This window comes from Poeciliopsis prolifica, unplaced genomic scaffold (genome assembly GCF_027474105.1).
Source record: "Poeciliopsis prolifica strain line A6 unplaced genomic scaffold, Auburn_PproV2 SCAFFOLD039, whole genome shotgun sequence".
In the NCBI taxonomy this organism is placed as follows: Eukaryota; Metazoa; Chordata; class Actinopteri; order Cyprinodontiformes; family Poeciliidae; genus Poeciliopsis; species Poeciliopsis prolifica.
This window is the reverse complement of record NW_026562414.1, coordinates 1,385,431-1,403,015: the sequence shown is the minus strand read 5'-3', so window position 1 is coordinate 1,403,015 and position 17,585 is coordinate 1,385,431. Positions and strand designations below refer to the sequence as shown.

The 17,585-nt window shown below is 39.0% G+C and overlaps 2 protein-coding genes across 2 annotated transcripts; both read right to left on the bottom strand.

Annotated features, from left to right (window-relative positions):
* Nucleotides 1–619: 619 nt before the first annotated feature.
* Nucleotides 620–5,840, bottom strand: slc35b2 (solute carrier family 35 member B2). The gene is made up of 4 exons (XM_055054498.1): nt 5,613–5,840; nt 3,046–3,233; nt 2,796–2,956; nt 620–2,491 (listed from the first exon to the last, which is right to left on the bottom strand). The coding sequence occupies exons 1-4, from the start codon at nt 5,630–5,632 to the stop codon at nt 1,565–1,567; spliced, it is 1,296 nt and encodes a 431-aa protein (XP_054910473.1). The 5' UTR covers nt 5,633–5,840; the 3' UTR covers nt 620–1,564.
* A 2,780-nt stretch (nt 5,841–8,620) lies between these two features.
* nfkbie (nuclear factor of kappa light polypeptide gene enhancer in B-cells inhibitor, epsilon) lies at nt 8,621–17,163 on the bottom strand. Its single transcript, XM_055054537.1, has 6 exons — nt 16,377–17,163; nt 13,761–13,863; nt 12,114–12,324; nt 11,356–11,444; nt 10,464–10,712; nt 8,621–9,382 (listed from the first exon to the last, which is right to left on the bottom strand). The coding sequence occupies exons 1-6, from the start codon at nt 16,691–16,693 to the stop codon at nt 9,320–9,322; spliced, it is 1,032 nt and encodes a 343-aa protein (XP_054910512.1). The 5' UTR covers nt 16,694–17,163; the 3' UTR covers nt 8,621–9,319.
* Between the last annotated feature and the right edge of the window lie 422 nt (nt 17,164–17,585).

Sequence of the window (17,585 nt, the reverse complement as noted above, 5' to 3'; positions counted from 1 at the left end):
TCTCAAGTCTTAACAGTCTCAACCAGGTTTTCCTGCTGCACTTGAGGAAAAGGATGATCCTGCCACCACCACGTTTTACTGTAGATCTGCTGTGTTCAGACAAGAAGTTGAAATTTAGTGTCAATGACTAGAGAACTTTACTTCATATTTGTTGTCCCCAACATCAGATGCGTCTAATCTTTTTGTCTTTGAGGAATAAAAGACTGGAAAAGGAGAAAACTTGGAAAATCTCAAAATTTCCATGGTCTATCAAATTTAAAAAATTTTTAAGCTCATAAATTTCCTAGGAAATTTCTGATAAATTCAAAATGTCTTTTTTTTTTTCTAGAATATGTACTTTTTTTTCCTCTTGTCAACAATGTCCCAACTACACCATCACACACTTCTGACAGTAACTATTTGTTTCATTAGTACAGGGAGGACAGTAAAAATGAACCCCAAGTGTTTTCTGATTTCTATTTGTAAAATACTTCACAGTTACATTGTAACATAAAATTTCAAGTGTTTGGTTTAAAGTGACAAAAGGGATCTGAATACTTTTGTGAGGCACTATATCTGTAAGTGGTGTGGTTCTTAAATCTGTGTCGACTTTAAAAAAACAAGACTTCACCAGATAATGTCACGTTAATTTAACAGGTTTTATTATTAATCCATTAACCAAAGAAAAGTAGTAGAATGATAAAAACCAGGTATCAGTAACATTGCATTTCCCTTGTGTGCATTCTGACCTGAAAACTACAGTAAGTTCACATCTTTGTGACAGTGTTCATCCAAACATTCACATAAAAACAAACCAGTCAGTCCTTTAGAGAAGAAAAAAACAGAAATGCTCATTGGAAAGATAATAAAGGACATATTGACATTTTTTTTTTGTTTTCTTGAACAGATGTTTTGAACTTACAACCAAACTAAAAATAAAAATTCAATTGGTGCTATGAAGTCTAATTAAAATTATGTACTTTTTACAGTCCATTTGTTATTTCCCCCCGAAATATGATAACGGAAGCTGCTGAAATATTGGACAAGTTAACAGAAATGCATCTAATGTGTTTACAAAACTGTGTTTCCAGTTTTAAAATATAAAATATTACATAAAGACACAGACGTTTATTCTCAGCATGAAACTGTTTATATGGTATTTCTGTAACCCGGACATAAATAAAGCATCTTTAAGAAAAAGCTGACGTTTTTATTGTTTTTTGGATAGTGTTGATTAATGCTGAGGCATACATTTACCTTAAATTGGCTGCAAAAGCCACATATGGTGGTTAAAAGTAAAAAAACCCCAAACACATAAGGGATAGAGCTCCAGAGGCTGTTTGGAGTTTGAAATGTAAGACAATCATATAGGCACTCGAAGCCTCTGAAAATGTATGCTGTGTTGGCCCCTTAGGGGCATCTGACAGTCAAAACTCCCTTTTTTATACCAATATCAACAAAAGCAAAACAAAGCATCCAAAGTAACAGCATTAAAGAACTAGGAACAAGATGCAAACAAACAAAAAGACAAATAGCACCACAGAAAACGTGGCCGTACTTCGTACTTTGGTGCGCCTCTGGAGCGCTACACCTTCTGCGGCAGTGATGACTGCCGGTTCGCCTTCATGCGGCTGCGTGCGTAAACTCGCAGGAAAAGCGCGATAAAAACCACGGCGACACCGAAGCCCCCGACGACGGTGACGGCGTGGCCGTAGAGGAAACAGGAGAGAAGAATGGCAAAGGCCTGGCGCAGCGTCATGATGATGGTGAAGACGGCGGCGCCGAATTGGTTGATAGTGTAGAAGATGAAGAGCTGTCCGCACGCCGAGCACACGGACAGCAGCACGGCGTGGAACGCAAACTCCGAGTGGCGCGTCATGAAGGCCAGCGACTCGAAGAAGGCACCCTGCTCCAGCAGCGAGCCGACGGTGAAGAGGCAGGAGAACAGATTGACCCCGAACATCATCTGCACGGATGACATCTTGTACTTGAATAGATTGTCCTGCCAGTTGGATGTGAAGCTGTCGAAGACGATGTAGCCAATGAGGATGACGACGCCGCTGAATGTGGTGACAGTGGACGGGTGCTTGCTCGTCGTGCTGGACAGCAAGAACATGCTGACGCCGACGGAGATCAGCACGGCGGTAAAGTACTCCCAGTACTCGTAGCTTTTACGAGAAATGAGCTTCCCCATGAGCATGACAGGAATGACCTTGGAGGCCTTGGCCAGGACTTGCGTGGGGAAGCTGATGAACTTCAGGGCCTCGTACTGACACCAGCTGCTCAGGATGTTGGAGAGCGAAGCAAAAGAGTATTTGTACATGGGGGCGCCGTGGCGAGGCTGCTTGAACAACACACACCAGAGTCCAGACACGGTCAGCGCCAGGATGCGGTTCATGAAGACTAAAAACTGGGAATCCTTGAACTTCTCGCCGTCGTGGTCTGGGGCTGCAGCTCCATAGGAGCGAGTCATCACTCTCTCCTGGAGGACTCCCCACGTCAGATAAGAAGCCTAAGAAGAAGATGCAAACTTTAGCTCTTCAGATCTAAACCCAAATGTTAATTAGAAAAGAATGGATAAATGTGGCAAATTTGAAGCTTAATCTCACAAAACCCAGATGTATATTTAGTCTGAAAAGTGCTCTGATTGTTTGGACAATGTAGTTTTTGTGATTAAGAATTATTTTTCATAAAGAGTAGCTAAGAAAGTCTGTGAATCCATTTCTTGCCCGTATACTGTGTGAGTAGAAATATGACGTAGTTTCATTGTCAGCTCAATGTTTACAGTGACTGTTGGTTCTGGGAGGATCCCCTACCTGAAGTCCAGCTGCACAAAACATTAACTTTATCGTGTGTTTGACTGACGAGCCTGAGTCAGGCTCGTTCCTGCTTGAGGTGGACACATCGTCCAACAGGCCGCTCTTGTCCTCACCACCAAACACGCAGGTCTTTATGAGCGGATAGCAAATCCCACTACCTGAACGTCAAGGGAGAAAAAAACAAACATATTTCAAGGAAGGAATCAGGTGAAAAACAGTCTGTTCAGAGAAACTAAACTTCTTAAACCTCTGTCCAGGTAATTTGAGCGTTTGAAGTAACTAATAAGAAAATATCCCGGGACGATGATGGTGGCGTATCCCAGCATGTTGACGAGGAAACGGAAGAACCAGACATCGTGCCAGCTGTTCAGCAACGAGGGATCTTCTGCAATTACTGCGCAAGGGAAAAACAGGTTCACAAGTGCAGGCCAAACCCTGTAGAGGTGAAAGAAAGTGTGTTTTAACAGAAGAATGTACTATCCCAAACATTAACCGTGTAACTGACCAGTTGTAAAATGTATATCAGATTTTAAAATGAACATGTAAGCATTCCCTCGGAGAACAAGTTCCAGTTTACCAGCTCGTCAGACCAACTGTCGAGCTTAGTGGTGTAAGTATTATGCTGTGGGGCTATTTCAAAGTGAGATACTACCAGATTGTACAAATTAACAGCTACATAGGTTCTCTAATCGACAGTGATCACAAACGGTTATCAGATGGATAGCAAGTTAAAGTGTTGACAATATCTAGTCTACGAATAAAACCCAGGATCATGTAAGGAAAGGAAGTAAAAATTCTGCCAAGAAATTTAAATTGAATTAAATAAAGTTCATGCCTTTGTTGCATGTATTTAAACTTATCTCACTATTGATTGCAAGCTACAAAGAGCCAATAATCATAGAAATAACCTCAACATTTAACAAGGCAATGAGAAAAGCATTCACATTTTTGGTGGAAAAGCAGAATTAATTTTAGATACACTGGTAACAGGAAACAGTACTGAGGTTTAGGAAACGCTGCGTCTTCACCTCAACTTCAGCCTCTGAATTTGTTGTTGACGCAACTCACTATGTCAAAAACCTCCTTCTGCGTACACTGTAATTCACAGGTGCGGTAAAATTAAGTAAAACCACACTTGGTATGTATGCAGGCCGACTACACTATCGTTAATCAAAATATCATCAAGCTGTCAAGTCAGTCACAAAAGAAAACAGCTCCGTCCTACATAAAAGTGATACTCTCGCTGCTGAGTGTAGAGTATCCTCTTTAGAAAGGGGCGGGCCCTCGCCTCTCAGGGGCCTGACCTGAACACAGGATCTCTTTGTGCGCTGTGCTCTGGTCAACCAACAGCCCACTGCACCACGACCCGGCCTATGAACAAGAAGTCCATTACATGGAGGAATGCAGCTCACAAGCTGCTGCACTCCAGAGAAAACATAGCCGAATTTCACCTGGAGAGTTAAATGTGTTCTGGGAGGGACGCGCGACAGGAGACATGAAATACGAGATGCGAGACGTAATTCGGATTTCTTGTCTCCCGAGGGAAACGAATTAAAGGGATTTTCTGTGAAATCAAGAGAGTTGCACCTATTTAGAGGAATATCAAAAAGTTTTTTTTTTAATTCAATGTAAATCATTATTTTATGAATATAAAACTTTCTATACAGCGCTGGAGAAATTACACACTGCAACAGGCAAATGATTAAAGCTCTTGACTACATCCATTTGTATTTTTTATCTACTTGCCTGTTTTACCAGCGTGTCAGGCGTTTACTTGAGATCTGCATGGCTGCAGAAAAACATCTGAGCTGAATGTGGGAACACCAGAAGGATCACAGAAAAATTTGGCACCAATAACACACATAGAAGCTGTTTGCGAAGAGAAGCCGAGCAGACTGCAATGACCTGATTTTCTTATTGAAGATCTCCAGCAATTTATTTAGGTCAAGTTGTGCTAACTCTCATATAGTCTGACTGATGTATTTATAAGGAAGATATTGACATTCGATGTTGAATGATATATAGAAATCGGAAAAGATGAGTTGGAATCAGTATATGCTAGGATATTATAGTAGAAGTTCCTAACTTCTCTTGTTTCTTATACTTAATATTTCAGTGAGCTGTGGTAATATAACTCACAATGTCTGGTTGGGAAATTGTGTCGCAGTAAAATACACAATTTTCAGCAAGGTTACATAATGTGCAGCCTATATGATGCATTGAAATCTTGGATTTTATGTCATATTTCCCAATAGAACCCTTTGCAACTCAAATACTTCATAATCTTTGTCACAATTTATTACAATTGCTAAATTATACATAACTTTAGCTAAACCCAATTGAGCAGCTCCATTTTTGGGCCTCTTGTGATGTCATCGACCCAAACAGACGAGTAGAAGATTTTTGCATGTTTCTGCTTCATAAAAAAAGTTTACATTTTGCAAAACCCTGCAGTTGGAAGCAATGCTTAATTGCTGAGCTGTGAATTCATTGTTATTGTACACTTGTTTAGTGAGTAAAACACAAAAGTTGAACGATATCTTTAATAGAGTTTTTTCACTCTTTTCATTTGCAATTGCAAGCTTTTCCTTCACCTAAACAACATCAATTGTGTCATAAATACAGCAATTTATGCGAAAATATTTCACCAAAAATATTAACAATATCGTTAAACAGTGTTCCTGTTATGACGCCTCCTTATTTCTTCATATTTGTTGTTGAAAAACAAATCCTTAACTTGAGACAGCTCAACTCATCCACGCCTAAAACACTCCTCCGCAGGTCCTGCACGGCTGAAATAAAAAAAGAGGTTACCTCCACGAGAAAGAAGGCATTTTCCCCCCACTCTCGGTGGCCCCACACCCGGCAGCAGCTCTCAAACGTCTTCGCGGTGACGCAGCATGAAGCCGCTCCGGTCGGATAGGACGAGATGTTTTAAAACGTTAGGCCTTGTGTCTCTCTTTTCTGGATATCCGCCTTTAAGCCAGTTTTTTCCACTTATTGTCTGAAGACGATGTGTACACTTCAACAGGAAAGCCTCCCTTCTTTTTTTTTTTTTAATGAACACCAGTAGGATGCAGGCGGTTGAAAACGTCCCCATCTCGCCGACACTGCATCCTGTTGGCCGGGAGGAGGTACTGCAAGCCAAACTCACGTATTCAACAATAGTAATGCCAGAAAAACTAAATGTAAGGAGTACAAGAAGGTTAAAACTTCAAAGCATGCATATATTTTTTGTATTTCATTAAATACTTGTTTTTGGTCCATTTTCTAAGAAAAAACGTTTACTGTAGCTATTAAGTACTCCTGGAGCTAACTGTTAAAATGAGAAATTAGTACCAAGTAGCAAATGGGTACAGCCTTTTTTGAATGTTTGCTTTCTATAACCAATCTGAAAAGTTCAGAGTATCCAGGTACTTAATACGTTTTTAGAAATGTGTTTTTGCTGAAATTATAGTTGCAAGTCATTGAGGGGATAACTGTAAGCTTTTCATGTCCAGTAATTCAAAATGCTGTGAAATAGTCCAATCAAATAAGATTGGGCGGATAGTAAGGGATAGATAGACAACAATTTTGAAGTCTCAAAACACTTTTCTGAATAATTTTAAAATGTAAAGATGCTTTGATTTAAACTTTTCCATCGGAGCCTTGGTTGTGTGCTTGATGTTGTCATACAGGAAGATGAACTTATGCCCCAGTTTCAAGTCTATCCAGCCTCTAACAGGCTTAAAGTGTCACCTTGCTACGTTCATCTTAAAAACAAAGGAGGTAACCTTTGTTTAGTTTAACATACTGTTTTGACATTTTTTTTCATTTCTTTATCCACAAGTTACAGAAGGGGAAAAATGCTGCAATGTCCTTAAATCCAACCTTTCAGACTAATTTAACATCACCTTTGTTTATATTACATATTCTGTCTATTCATGAGGAAAGAGATCTATAAGATCTTCATATCATATTTATCTTCATGTAACTCACGCACTGTTTTCCTGTCTGAGTGAAACTTTTGTGTTATGCTCAGTAGGGGTTCTACACCTCCTAAGGTTAGAGCTTAATGTAAGACTGCATACACCTCAGTAGAGCTCACAGCTGAACATTTTCCATGGAGCAAATTAAAAGAGAATATTGAGGGTGGTGCGCAGAAGGTGGAGAGGTCAAACAGTAGGAGGAGATAAAGAAGGGTAGGTAGGATTACTCAACCGTGACCTAGTGAAGTGGCAGATTTTTCCGCTGCAAATCAGAAATCCTCACTGAGCTAACCTAGAATACTAAATACAAAGAGCCAGATTCATGTGTTACTATAAACTGTGTTAACGATTTCATTCTTATGTCAAATTGAAAGATGTGGGAACCTTTTCTACCAGTTTGCAGAAAACTCATACTTTGGCATTTCTGCCAGTCAAAAGTTATTGTGCACATTAAAACCGATCCCTTGGTTCTTTTCTAACAAATGGTCACGTCAGCAGTAATGGACAAGATACTAAAGAGCAATTTCAAGTTGAAGGTCTCTTCCAAAAAGTATTCACAACCCTTTACATCTTTTTTGCACAATCAATAACTTTAATGGGAAACTGTAAATCCTTCTCTTCTTCATCTTTCTCTTTATACTGCAAAATAGTGCACAATTTAGTGTTGGCATATCACAAAAAATACATAAAAATTTAAGATTGAAATGTGATAAAATGTAGAAAAGATCAAAATGTGTGAATAATTTAGCAAGAAATTTTTCAAAAGCACATATTTTTAATCAGATATATCCCCACGGTTGAATTTTCTGCATATTTTAATATGGCTTTATTTTATCTATAATATCTTTAGAGCTATGAAAGTTCTGCACAATACAACTATTAGCTCCAGCAGCATGCAATGCAGCATTAAATTATGTGTGGCTTGTTTGCAGAAACAAATTACACGCTAAAATAATTGTGGAGATTTTTAGTGCAAATATTTAAGAACTGGTCAAACATACTCTCACATCAGTAGCTGTATGAACTGAAGCATTTAGTGCCGTAAGCAACATTTTCTAACAAAATTCCTGAACTTCTGAGTAAAGCTAGATTTTTTTTTTTTGTTATGCTTTCTATAGAAAACCGCACAATGCTTAGAGCCTCTTTCCTGCAGGTCTTTACCAGAATGACCAACAGACACAATACACAAATAGCTTTAGAGTTTCCCAGGTCACAGTTGAATAGGGAAGTAGGTACAGCTGAGTAACACTGTGTTCCAGCTGTTTACACAAGTAGAATCATTTTGTACTGCTCCAAATTTACCAGAATTTCTGCACACATATGCTTGCTTGCAACAGATTACCTGGGTATCATCACATGCAAGAGAGTCATTGAGTCAAAAAGCCCTCTTTGTGAACCAGTTTAGCTGCCGGCGTGTTTACAAATGAGATCCAGTGGGGTGGAATTTCCAACCGCCCTGTGTTCATTGTATTGTAAATGCTATAAGGAAGAAGACACTTACAGTAAAACAAAAGTTACACCTTGCAGGGGCAGGTGACAGGAAACAAAAAAAGAACTTTGTCATGTGGGTAAACCATGCAAACTGGATACAATCAGAAAAGTTGATCTGCATGTTTTATATAATTTAAAATTAGCTTTAGTCTTTAAATCATCTCCACTCATATTATTTCTGTTTTTCCACATAGGCTCTTGCATACAAGCCTGAATCGGTTTTAAGAATACTTGAGCAAACCTGGACTTTCCACTGCAGAGTTGTTAATTCAGGTTAGGGTGTGCACCAACAAAAGTGGTGCCAAAACACATTAATAAAAATCAAAACTTCCTTTTCCCAGAAAAAGAACACACATATGCAGATGTTGTTTTAACTTTTATTACAAAATAAATGAACTGCTCATTGCAGCAAGAGAGGCCAGTGTAATTACATGCAAAGAAACATCTGCGGCTTTCTACAGAGTACAAGAAGAGATAAATAGATACATTGTTCTACATCACAAAGCAGCAAACCTTAAAAAAAAAAAGAAACATTAAGCTGCATTTTATTTTTTAATATATTACATTTTTCATACTGGCTATCAGTTTGCTGTCATAAGCAGGGGTGTGATTAGTTTGCAGAAAGGTAAATTTTGCTACCAAAATATTATCTGCTTACAAATGCATTCTCTAAACCAAACATAAAAGGCCATGCTTTCATAATTTCATATGCACAGACTGTCTTTAAAATGAAGGCAGCGAAAACAATTTCCATTTGTAGAAGAGGTAGCATTTTTGGGGGCACCTATGTCGATAGTTTGGCACTTGCACCGGGGCACATTTTAATGTTGAGAACACATCCTGATTCTGTTTTTGTAAATCAGCGTTCAGTTTAAGTGAAGTTGCTCCATCAGAAGAGCAGATTAATATGGTGCACATTTCTCACTAGATATTAGAGTCAACTATGTATAAAGCCACTATTTCATAAACAACTTAGTTAAAAAAAAACTTTAATTATTTAAATCAAAAAGTTCCAGCTGCATTCAGGCTCCAGGTGTGCGATACTCCATCATCTGGCAGTGTTCAAAAGGTCACCACCGACCTTCCGGAGATCTGGATGTCATCAAATGGAAACAGCGCCAGAATCTGGAAGAAAAACAGAAATAAGTGTCAAAATAATCTCAACTGAGATTAAATGCTTTTGTCCCCCAAAAGACATGCAGTTTTTGACAAAAAGGAAAAACACAGAAGTACTAAGTCTTGAGTACATAAAGTTACTAAAATGTTTTAGACTGTAGGAAATTTCAGCCGCCTTTTTGATCGGCCTCTTCTCGTAATCCCAGATGCACGCGATGCTGGGATCAGATATCTGTGGGAGTCAGTTAGCGGACTCTTTATTTTTCTTTACACTCTGTGTAGTTTTTTATAACTTTGACTTTGTTTTCTGGTTTGATTGGAAGCTTGTCTGCAAATTATCTCACTCATCACCCTGTAAAAAAAACTGAGACATTTCTTCTGTCTTTTGTCAATTCGAAGGCTTAGAAAAGTTGTGCAATATCCAAAAAACCCAAGAAGAGGTCATTTAAGATGATATATAAAAACTGCTTTGCTACAGTGGCTGAGGCTTTCAGATTTAAAGATAAAGAGAATTAAACTGTTGAATGAAAACAAATAAAGAATTAAAAAGTAAACTGGGAATTTTACAAACTACAAGTACAAAGACCCTAGAACTGAAGAGGAATATCTTTCGTTTAATAATAAATCATCTTAGGGCTTCGGAGTTACCATGCAAAAACTGCACCAGATTCAGAAATGTACAACACCCTCCACAATTATTTAAAAAAATATGCAAGTAGCTTATTTAGATATATGTAGACATTTCCAACCAAACAAGGAAGTCATGAAATACAAATGAAAAGTTTTTTGATGATTTAAAGAAAGAAAAGTTAAATTGAAATAAGCAATCAGGTTACATTTATTTTATAAGAATTGAAAAAACTGTCAATAAAATGATTTCCCTCCATCAAATTAAAAGATTTAATTTAAAAACAACTTGTTTTGGAGTATTTTAACCACTATATTAAATATCCCCAAATGGTGTTCCTGTCACCTGGTGAGTGTTTCTAGACAAATCTCTGACATATGTCGCAAAAACGAAACCTAAATGTTAAATTCTGGTTCCTTTTATTTTTAACATGACCAAAAACAATCAGCAACAGCTGCTTACATCATTGTTCCCGTCGGCCAGATCCAGCGCTGTCTCGTCTTCCATGTTTCGCAGCATTTTGTCGGCGCCAAACTGGCAGAGGAGGTCGGCGATTTGCGCGTCTTGTCTGCCTACGGCGAGGTGCAGCGGCGTGCAGCCGTTAAACATGGGAGCGTCCACGTTGGCTCCCTCCTTAAGCAGCAGCTTCACCGATGTCATGTCGTGTAGCTCGACGGCGAGGTGGAGAGCTGTTTTGCCGGCAGTTCCCTCCTGTGTGGGGTCAAATTAGAAAACTAAATCAAAACAGTGATTTAAAGTGTAAAAAGCTTTAAACATTTTTGCTTGAAATCAAGCAGGACGAGTCTAGAAATTACAGCTTATGCAACAGTTTTAGTTAGTTTCTGAATGTGAGACAGAGCGGCATATTGGGACGGTGATTTAAACTGAGAGGAATGTCTGTGGTGGTTCTAAGATCAACAGCCATGTTCCCTTCCATCAATAGAAAGTTAAGAGCGGCAGGCAGCCAGCCTAATCATATCTCAAATCTAATTATGTCTCCCTGAATTCTGTGGGAAGCCCTGAGCTCAGCTCGTATCACTATCAACATAGGACAGGTGCAGCAGATTTATAAACGGGAACACAAAGTACGCTGACATGCAGTAAACAAGGCGGGAGAAACCAACAAATGGGACAAATATTATCAGGAGAATTCATTGTTTTTATATGGCTGCAAAAGCAATATTTTCACCCAGTTTACTATTCATGTACAATATTTGCAAACATCAGGGAGGATTTGGTGTCAGTTTCCTGAACGTGGACAAGCATTAATTAATAATTTATCAGTTTCAAACCAACTTCAAACACTGAATTACAGAAAAACACCACAAGTTGCATTACAAATTCGCAGACTAACCTGGATGTTAAGATTTGTTTTTTTTTTCATCAGGAGATTCATGATATGATGTTGCTTGTTCAGTGCTGCCAGGTGAAGACAGGTAAGACCTGCAATGAGGAAACCCACTTACTTACAGCATTCAATATGAGACACAAAAACAACAATAAGTGACGACTAACAAGAAAATTAATTGATTTCATTTTGGATTGATTACATGTTTAAAATATTGCGCTAAAATTTCTTGAAGCTACTTCCAAATATGATCCCCATTACAAAACAAAACATGAAGTTTTCAGAGGAGACATGATAACAGCTTTTGTCTAGGGGTTGGTATTTATCTTATAGCTAATCATTTATTGTGAATAGTTTCTTATTTTTGATCTAATGTCATGATAACATTCAATTATTGATAGTAAATTAAAAACAAAAAATCTAAGTGTGATCCCTATGTTTCTCAGTTCCATGAGAGCATCAATAAATAAATAAAAAAAATCATAAAATGGAATTACTGCATGATATAAATCCCAATTTAAGAAACGAATTCAATGTTTCTCAAGAACAATATTTGTATGTGGTGGTGTGAATAGTGTGTGATGCAGGGACAGCTATTGAGTTACCCAAAAAATAAATAACAAGTCTTTATCTTTATCATTGTCAAAAAAATTACGCAAAATTTCACAATAATATTCTGAATCCATATTGCCCATCCCTATTTTTGTCTCCGTTTTACACACACACAATAAATTACATATTTACAGCACAATAATTTGTCTTACCTCTCCAGTTCTGGGTCTGCAGAATTAGCGCCAGTGAGCTGTGAGGAAGGTCTCTGGTCATTTCTATTACACACTCTTGTTGCCCGTGCTGGCACGCCACATGCAGCGGCGTGTTCCCGTCCTGGTCCTGCAGCTCCAGGCTGGCCCCTTTCTTCATCAGGGTCGTCACGACCTCCGTCAGGTTCAGGTAGGTGGCCAGGTGCAGCGGGCTCTGAGCGTCACCAGCAAATAAGGATGAAGTTAAAAACACATTTGTCTCTTAATACCATATATTTATTAGAGACGCTGCAAGGTAACAACTTTGATCAGTGAATGCAGAGGTGGGCAGAGTAGCCCAAAAAAATTACTCAAGTAGGGGTAGCTCTACTTGAATATATTTTTACTCAAGTAAAAGTAAAAAGTAGCTGTCTAAGAAATTACTCAAAAATAACAGGAAGGCTAAAAGCAGTGCAGGGAATTCTGTTTAATTTTTTTTAGCTTTTTTGTATTTTAAAGCATGTAGGTTTTGTATTGTTACCAGTCTTTTGGGAATCTCAAAGTTTTCAATAGTATACATATTGAGATGGCAGTAACACTCTGTTCTTTGTTTTAAAGCAATACAACCCTGTGCAGCAACTGCTCTCCCATGCACACATGTACTCTGTTCCTAATAAAAAAATAACTAAAGCATGAAACACTAGAAAATACTTTTTCCAATGCTGTCCTTATATATTTTTTATGATATAGTGCTTAGAAAAAATGAGAAAATCAGCATTTGTTTGGTTCCATCCACAAAGAACAAAAACAGAATATTTCCTGGTTGCACCTTCTCAAATATCAAGTCTGTTGATTTCTAACATCCACATTTAAACAACTCGAGTGTGTCTGCTACCAAGGTTTCAAAAGAATGCCTTTAACCAACTACAGAGAGCAGGCCTGTACCTGTTTACACACCTCATCAAAGACAACCGCAAAAAAAACAGTTCCAGTTGAGAAAGTGAGAGTCTAGCCTTCCTTCCAAATCAAACAAGAATTCCTTCTGTGCAGCTTTCTGGTCCAATGAGGTTAAAGCAAATGCAGTAAACGATGAGTCTGCCTCCTTTGAATTTACACAGAATTTGCAGAAAAGCTAAAGTTCGCATAAACTTCAAAAACAATACTTTTTGTACATGGCTGGATCTCTGCATGTCGACTCAAGCATAATTTTTCTCTGTCTTATGATGAGAGGAAATTATGCAACTGAGGAGTGCAGCGCAAACTGAGTCAACGTATGAAGCGCTGACTCTTTATTTTCGAATGTTTCCAACTGACAGCTCCTGTCAGCCTGCTCCGCATTTGAGGCTCTAGATCCGACTTCCTGAAGGCCTGGAACAATTCCTCCACCCACATCCACACAAGGATACACTCCAACCAGCTCCCTGCGGTTCTATTTCTACACAAGGTAGAGGAGGGGAGTTTCCATCTAAAGTCCCTTATGAGCTAACGCAGGAGCCACCCACAGTGACGTTCCCAAGAGGGGACGGGCTGGGCATAAGGAGGAAGAAAACTTCTCTGGAAGTACACGAATATAAATATTACCTCTGCTTCTGCATTCAAGGAACTAGAAATGAGGAAGTAACACTAGGGAGAAAATTCCTAGCGGAAGCTGGCATTTGCTGATCAACCAACCTGATATAAATTGTTCTGGATGTCCAGGGCTTCTTTTGGGAACAGCTGTATCAACTCTTGAGAGAAGAATATATCCTCATGGATGATCGCGAGGTGGAGGATTCTAAAGGGGAGACACAAAAACGAACATGTTTGCATTTATGTTGCAAAGAAAAATGTCACATTGAGCAATATTTCGCTGTAACATCAAGTGGGTTGACAAAAAAGTCAGCACTTCAACAAAATGTTGCATCACAATTTTCCTCAGTACTCATCTCAAGAGAGTAACACTTTGTGGGCCGTATGGTAAAACTGAGTGATTGGGATGTTGTGCAACACAGAGAAAATTCTCAAGAACATCTTGCATCAGGTCAATACTGCAAAAGGAGGATAGTGATTTCAACCTGTAAGACTACTGTGTGATTTTGGGAAATGTTTCCGTCAATGTGAACGGCAAAGCAAAGCAAAAGCACTCTAACCTCAAGGCCTGCGTGGGAAGTTGTAGCAAACAAATGCAAGCACAAAGCAGGAAATGGAACAGAGCTTTGGTGCTTAATTTAGACCGACTGAGAACAACACAACGAGGCCCTCACCAGAGAAACATCTCAGCATATTCAGAGGGAGGCCTGGCTTCCACGTTTTACGTGTGCAAATTCTAGAAAACGCACACTAATTCAGAGCCACCAAAACATTGCGCTCTGAGATGAAGTGTCACTACAGTGTGATGTCAAAGTCTGACAGTTCTCGCTTCAGACTAAATGTCAAGCAACCAACCAGAAGTCGGATACCGATTCAGAGGCAGACAGAGTGGGATCAAAAGTTCCCACAATATGTCGCTGCACAGACTTCTCATTCAGCTTTCTGCACTGAAAAAGGCATGAAAAAATGTCAACTTTCTCAAGTTACCATTAGACAACGTGGTGAGATGTAAAGAAGACATTAAACTTAAGCACTAGTCCTATTCCACAAATTACAAAAAATAATCAGAAAAAAAATTAACAATTATATGTTTATTTTACATTTAAACTTGCTACTAGTGCATTTATTCCCAGTTAAATGAAAAAGTATTTTATGAGATAGTAAAAAATATAGCTTAGTTTGTTACACAATTCAAAATATTTTTTAAAACATTGCAAAGTGTTCAAACCTAGTTCAGTTTGAGATTTATTAACTTTTGTCTTGAACTAAATTAAAATAATTTCATAAATACTATTTTAAAAAATTATTTTCTGAGATAATTATGGAAAGTTGCTGGTTAATTTGGGGAAAATTCACAAATGTGAAAGCAAAACTCTGAAAACAAATTGAAAGTTACCTTGGAAAATTAAAGGTTTCCAAAGCTGTTTTTGCATATTTGCAATAAAACATTAATGCTGACAGATAAATGTGGGATTATCTGGAAGTACCTTTGAATAAACTGACTCATTCAAATATTTGCAGACTAGTCAATGTGCTTCAAATACAGCCCTATTAGCAATCTGACATGAAAGGGACTTCCTGGTTTGGGTAATTAACTAATCAATTAATCTTGAATGAATAAGATCTTAAAGAATCCCACAGGGGAAAACTAGAGTTTGCATGCTTCTCTATTAGCTTGGTGTGGTGCATTTCAGGTGTTTTTCCCTGTTCCCAGCAGGTATCTATAGTTAGGGTGTGAGAATGAAACCATATGGCTCTGGCAATCAGCAAACGGAAATCAAAAGAGGTCAGAGACACAACAACAGTTTCCGCAATTCTGTGACTGCATCACTCACTGGGCTGCATTGGTTACAGGACTCTTTTGACACAGTCTGTCATTTGTAGTCAACACACAAGAGTGGCAAAGGTAACACCGGATGAGTGGTTCAAACATTAGAAGGTCTACTGAGGCTATATATGGAGGCTGAGGTGTCTAGATTTGGTGCAAAAGAGGTGAAGTTTCACCAAGTCAAACTGAGAACGTAAAAATGCTGCTCTGTCAAAACTGATTTTTCTCTTTAAAGAAACATGCTCAGGTTAAAAAAGAAAGTTAAAATGTGATTCATGAGAAAAAAAATATCACATGCACATGGATTCTGTCCTGTCAAACAAGTTTTCTCTGATCTAAACCAAGACTTTCAGCGACCTCTGCAACATGTGCTCTATCTGTGATGCAGGGGAAGTCCAGGCCTATCTGTTTCACTTCTGTTTTCTGACTGACGCCTCCCAGTAGACTGTCCACATTCATGACATGGACAAAGTTCAATAAAAGCCTCCATGTTCACACTTTGAAATCCCCTTCAGCACCAGTTATCATGGGAAAACCAAGCCTTTTTTTTCATAGTAATGAAAAAAATGCCACTTGCCCTTATATGGGTGTTTCAGGTTCTCAGATGAAATAAAAGCATTTAGTCTGATATTCTAGGGACTTTTTTCTCCAGCAAAAAAAAAAAAGCAAATTAGAATAAATTAGTTCTAAGTGAAAAAATGTAAGAAGGCAATAACTGTTTTTTAACAAAAGAAAATATTTGCAGTGCATATTCAAAACTGCATTTCTCAAGATATAAAGAATTTGATTTTACTATTAGCTTATTTTAGGTAAATATAATCAATTTGACCATTTTCTGAGTACTTCTACAGATAGTGGAGACATTGATTGTAAAAGGAAAGAAAACCTACGTGTCCCCATCTTCTGTAATAGTTGTGAGTAAATTCTCTTGTTCACAAAGTTCAGGCATCTTTGCTTGCACATCCTCGGCGCTGGAGATAGTGCAATCCTCTACGATGTCCGACAGGCTCTCCACCGTGATGGACGAGGACGTGTAGGCTGAGTCCAGGCGCTCCTCCCCGGTGGAAAACTTGTCCCTCGGCCCGCTGAAATCGCTGCTCGGTTCCCGGGGCTCCTCCGAAGTTAGTATGGAGCTGTAAAACTCAATGCCCGAGTCAATGCGGGTCTCCTCTTGCAGGTCCTCTTTGCCACAACCGTCGCTCGCCATGGTGAACTCTGGTGGCCTCCCTGGGTTTCCCCCGCTACAGCCGCCTTCCTTCCCGGATGATTTACAGTTTTCTGGCGGGTGTTGTAGCCGCTGGCTGCTCGGTGGTGAAACCCGGACAGGCTGCCCCCGCTCCTTTATAAGAACAGAGAAACGAGCCGCTAAGTCTCATTCCACTAACCGATATAAAGTAGCCTACTTCCCCTTGCAGTAACAAACCCTCAAAACTAAGAGACGGTTTGCTTTTGTAAAAACGAAAAGTATTAAACCATGACACGTTACTCTAGGCGCGACGAAAAGGGGTTTAAAAACAAAAAAGCAACAAGAAAAAAAAAAAAAAAAAACAAGCGAAGAGTGGTGAAACGGCTCTGCTGCCGAGTAGATATCCGGTAACAGCGTCAGCTCGAGGCGGACAGCATATGAGCAATGAAAGGCGAGAATTGGAAGAGCTGTTTTTGTCAACCGGGGGAATCCCCAGTGCGCGTGCGGCAAATAAACACTCTGTCTAACGCTCGCGCGCGTGCGCGCACAGATACAGCGAGCAGGCGCGCGCATACATACACGCACGGAACCAAAAGAGCGGAAATGAAAACAAATTTCAAAATTAAAGCTGGGCGAGTTGAAGCTTTCAACTATGAAGGGTATCAAGTAACAGGTGTTTTCAGTAGCAGCTTAGTCTATTTCCTGTCTGTCGCTCTAGGGATCAGATAGAAGAAAACAATAACTAGGCACAGCTACTAAACAAGCAACGGGACATGTGACTTTTGTTTTCAATCAGTTCAAGAGACAGTGGGACCATGTTTTATTGTTCTGAGAAGAGGACTGGTACAAATTGCAACAAGTTACAACTAATTTCAGCTGGATTTACAAGAGGTTTTAGAGTAGCTCTCTAACT

Excerpts from the sequence above, each read along its gene's own strand:
- slc35b2 (XM_055054498.1), bottom strand. The coding sequence starts at position 5,632 with ATGCCTTCTTTCTCGTGGAG. Across the intron at positions 3,234-5,612 it reads ATGCCTTCTTTCTCGTGGAG|GGTTTGGCCTGCACTTGTGA; the intron begins GTAACCTCTTTT and ends TCACCTCTACAG. Across the intron at positions 2,957-3,045 it reads CTCAAATTACCTGGACAGAG|GTAGTGGGATTTGCTATCCG; the intron begins GTTTAAGAAGTT and ends CTTGACGTTCAG.
- nfkbie (XM_055054537.1), bottom strand. The coding sequence starts at position 16,693 with ATGGCGAGCGACGGTTGTGGCAAAGAGGACCTGCAAGAGGAGACCCGC. Across the intron at positions 13,864-16,376 it reads ATTACAGAAGATGGGGACAC|AATCCTCCACCTCGCGATCA; the intron begins GTAGGTTTTCTT and ends TCTCCCCTTTAG. Across the intron at positions 10,713-11,355 it reads AAACAAATCTTAACATCCAG|GAGGGAACTGCCGGCAAAAC; the intron begins GTTAGTCTGCGA and ends GACCCCACACAG.